Here is a 4,587-nt window from a genome sequence, read left to right as displayed (position 1 = left end):
CTGTCCAACGGCAGAAGTCAGTCACAGAAAATTTGTTTGAATTTAGGAGTATTTAATACTATGGATGAGTCTCTTCAGATATATTAGTAATAGGAAGTATCAGCCTCCACAGCTTTTACATATCCTTTGGTTGAGGGAGTGTGGGGGGTTTTTCTTTAATTAAAACTGATTTTATAGAGAAAAATTAAGTTCTTAGAGACATTATGAGAATTTGTGGCACTGACTGGCTAAATTAGTACTCAGAAATCAACAGTTTCACAGGCTGAGCCTATGCAGCTTGGCGCGTGTACAAATATTGCACACATAAAAACCGTGCAGTGCCAGTGCCTGGCTCCTGCTCCCAGCGCCGCTTCCTCCCGCGCTGCCTGGCGTCGGGCGGCTTTCTTGATTTCGCTTTGCTTCTCTCGTCTGCAAAGTAGAGATAATACTGCTCGGCTCTGCGATGGTGCCAGGCTTGATTCATGAATGTTTTAAAGCATTCTGTGATATTCACCCTGAAAGGTGCTTGAGTACCATAAGTTATTACTTTAATATAGATAATAGTTTTCATCTCATGAATGCTTTATAGCAGACTCCAAATTCATGCCTGATGTAACTCTAATAACTTGAGCAGAGTCATACTAGGGATAAATTTGGTACAATATGTGAGGCAGCAAAATGAAATTCAGAGTGTGAGACCGAGGGCTTACCAAGGGGCATTGCTCACACAGTAATGTCAGAAACCACCCCAATGCCCACGTACCTACAGCAAAAATACCAGCTCATGGCACTCCCTAACCTGTTCAGGTCGGATTCATCCTGACATGCCTGCTTCATGACAAAAACGTATTTTTCTAATACGTTCTCTTGCTATACATAGTTTGTATTTATTGAGAATTAGTAGACTTGATCATTGCTATCTGTTTTGAGCCAGATATTTCAGTTGAGAGCAGGTTACTTTTCACAGGAACAATCCTCCTCCAGCTTCCAGTCCTTAGTTGTGGGACAGTAGGACACAGGACTGGGAGGGATCCTCTGGGCCACGGTCCACTTCTCAAAAGCAATCACATCATAAACAGCCATGTAGAAAGCTTGTCAAAAGCCATTTTAAATAGTTAGGCTTTTTGTCCCCCTACCCTAAAAAAAGTACTGTTCATACGCTTCACTGCTGTGATAGTTAGAAAGGTTCTTTTAATTCCCAGGCCAGATCTATTCATGGCCGGTTTAGATCTCTCTGTTGTTGTGCCAGCCTTTCTCTGTAGCTGAAATAACTTTCCTCCTCCAATGTCATCTAAACACTTTCCCTTTATGTATACATGAAGAAGAATTGTATTCCTACTCAACCTTCATTTTATCAGCCTAAGCAAGTCAGACTCTTCCAGTCTCCCTGCAAAATATGTTCTTTATTCCTCTGATCATTCAGGTGCCCATCTCTGATGAATTTAGTGTTTATGATGTTCACAAAGTGAGAGAGTCAGAGAAGATGAACCTAGTTCTTTTCTAATTAAACAAAAATGCTGCAAATGCAGCAGAAAGAAGACACAACTTAGTAAAAATTAAATCTTGGTGTTTGCTGGCAAAATTGATGAAGTGGATATCACCACCAACCTTCTTTCAGTTTGATGGTAGAATTTTATCCAGGCACTTTGAACAATACACTGCTGGTATCAAACTAATGAAGGCCTCCTGCTGAGCGGGTCTTCCTGATATAAACAACATAATAAAGAAATTTCTAGGCATGTGGTAACCAGCTTTGAAATGAAATAATATTTTCCAGACATCTGCTACTTCATACTTCACTTGAACCCCAGAGAAATTCAGATCTTTGTTGATTGTAGTCTCCTTCCCCTGCACAACTCTGATTCTCAGCATTACTGCTGCTTTTCCTGGAGTTTATCCTCTTACCCCGCAACAAGTTTGGGCAATAAATTGCCTTTCCAGTTGGTCTTCAGATTTTCTATTCTTCACTGTCTCCAGTGAGTGATTTTGGCTGTCTTGGTTCTCATAATCCTTCTTCGTTCCCTCCTTCTCCCATTCTTTCCTATGAAAGAAAATTTCCATGGAATGTAATGGGACATTTGATAAGCATCCAAATCTTATGCGATAATGTACACAATTGATACACTCTTATAGATACAGAAACAGGATATTTCCTATGAACTTTCTACATTTACAGGGATTCCTATAGAACCACTTCTTTCTGCCCTCCTGTCCCCCTCCAAATAGTGTAGGGCTTTTATTTATGCTGTTAGTAGATCATGGAATAGATCGTCAAAGATCCAGCTGATCCAGAGGTTCTGACCATCCTTCTGCTGGATGCTATGTTCGCCCGAATATGCGAAAGTGCAGCAGCTGTTACTGATGCTAGTTCCTAGAATGGGATGTGTGGAAAGAAAAATGTATTCAAGCAATTTTTGCTGAAACCTGGATTTGATCATAAAGAAACTTTTAAAATATTAAAAGTAATTTGGACAAGAATTAACTAGGCATCCACCTTCATTTTTTCACCAATAGAAACGAGTAAGGACTGTCACCTAATCATAAACAGGAAAATAAGGTCCTAAATAAGGCCTTAAATATCAGTATTAGGTGAAAGTATACACATGGAGATACTGTGGGTACTGCACAGCCACCTTTAATGGAAATCAAAGATGTGCAGCTGTTATAAATGCAATTTCCAATCAAGCATTGAGATTTACCAAATTAAGCAAGAAACTTCTGTGAGTTGAATGAGACAGCAACCTGGGCAATCAATTTGGAGAGTCAAAACCCCAGACGATTAAGTCACCTGCAAGGTGCATCTGCAGTCTGGGTTTAGCATATCCAAATTAGAGTTTGGGACAATATCATTGCCAGATTTCTAAATTAAGTGCCCACATTTGCACATTCTGCTACACACAGCTGGGCAGGCAATCACTCATCTGTCTTCCGTGCAACTCATGTAAATGGGTATTTCAGTGCAAAACTGTAGGGTCCTGGGCAAATAAGTAAGTGCACAAATTACACAGCCAGTCAGCATTAGATACGAGCTTAAATGTTTGACCCATCAAAATAATGGACCTTTTATTTCAATAGTGGTGGTGTTTTCTTGCCACTTTGTAATACGAAAATCAAGCACCGAACAGCAGTGAACCTGAGCTGTTTTGCTGTAATAACTTCAGAGGCAGTCCTGCTGCTGGAGTAGCCAAATGCCAGTAATTAACAAATATCAGACAAGGAGGAGTAAATACCTTTTTTTGCCAGTTTCAGTCCATGCTAGCATCCTAAATTTAAAAGTTCAAATATATCTGAGAGAAAATTTTGAAAATTCCACAACGGAAAACGAGTGAGAACAGAACAGAGAGAAGGAGAGCCGAGAGGATAAAAGTAAAGCTGAAATAGCTCCAGATGAAAGTAAGACAGAGGGAAAACATGTTTTCACATTATTAAAGATAAAGCAAATGCAGGCCGCACCACCAGACATCCATCCAGCTCAGCTTAGGTCTTGATCCTCCAATCAGAGAGATTGCAGAGAGGAGACTTTTATTTATGAGACTGTTTTACTGTTTTGTCTTTTTAATCCTTAATACATGAAATAACCCGTAATATAGAGATTTCTTCTTGGTAGCAGAAAACCAGTGCATTCATGCAATTACAGTAAAAAGGGAAAACTGCTCATAAATAAAAACTGTATGATGGCTCTCCACACAGTCGGAACTCACGCAGGAAGTTCATACCTGCCCCAGGCTCCATCCGTGTTGTCCATGTCTTTGTATCGCAGAGAAGTGTTTTCTGTCGCAGCAGGTTATTGTGCAAGGGGCTAATGCACGTTGAAATGGCGTTGTGCAGGTTCTGTGGGGAGGCGTCTTACTGGTGAAAAAACGCCTGCTTCCAAATACTAAAAAAACCCCGCCTAGTCTCCTGGTGACAGAGAAGGCCAGCTTCACCCATTGATTTGAAGGGAGGTACATCAGGCCTCGTATACTTTAGCCCTATAAGCAATAGTAGTCAAGAATTGCTATGGGAAAATCACCTTGCTGCTTTATTTTTGTGTGATTTGTAAAACTGGAATGTAATTTTGCCCCAAAAGAGTGACTAAAGTTTTTTATTTTAAGTCCAGAGCTATTTGTACCTCTTCTAATTGAAATACCTTACTCTCACAATCAAAAATAAAGCACATGATGATGTGAGGATATGTTTTATTTCTTTAAATTCTGCCTCCCAACAACACTCTGACCCTGGGTTTTTTGTTGCTAGCTGGTGAATGAGCAACAAGAAAGCAGACCCCTTCTGAGCCCCTCCATTGATGACTTTCTCTGTGAAACTAAACCAGAAGCTGTTGCAAGGCCTGTCACATCAAATACTGCAGGTAAACAGAATTCTTTACTATCCCTCACTAGAGAGAAATAATTTCAGTTTTGTCTTAATTATGGTACATTTTTATCGAGTGATTTCTCCATCTGTTACTATTAGCACAAAATTAGAAGCTGGTATTAAATTATACTTGCCTGATCTGTTAGTAGAAAAATCTTTGTGCGTTACATTTGAGGGCAAATGTGATGTGATCCAAATCACCCGTGCTCTAGCAGATCTCTGGGGTTGAACTAAAGGGACCTTGTTTAAGTTCAG

The 4,587-nt window shown here is 40.0% G+C and overlaps 1 protein-coding gene across 1 annotated transcript in view; it reads left to right on the top strand.

Annotated features, from left to right (window-relative positions):
* PEX5L (peroxisomal biogenesis factor 5 like) overlaps positions 1-4,587 on the top strand; it is a 49,957-nt gene that overhangs the window by 21,591 nt on the left and 23,779 nt on the right. The window contains exon 6 of the mRNA XM_035898441.1: positions 4,216-4,327. Within this exon, the coding sequence (XP_035754334.1) occupies positions 4,216-4,327 (112 nt within the window). The remainder of the gene's footprint in view (positions 1-4,215; positions 4,328-4,587) is intronic.

This window comes from Egretta garzetta, unplaced genomic scaffold (genome assembly GCF_000687185.1).
Source record: "Egretta garzetta isolate BGI_Z169 unplaced genomic scaffold, ASM68718v1 scaffold637, whole genome shotgun sequence".
NCBI lineage: Eukaryota > Metazoa > Chordata > Aves > Pelecaniformes > Ardeidae > Egretta > Egretta garzetta.
This window is presented reverse-complemented; position numbering and strand designations above follow the sequence as displayed.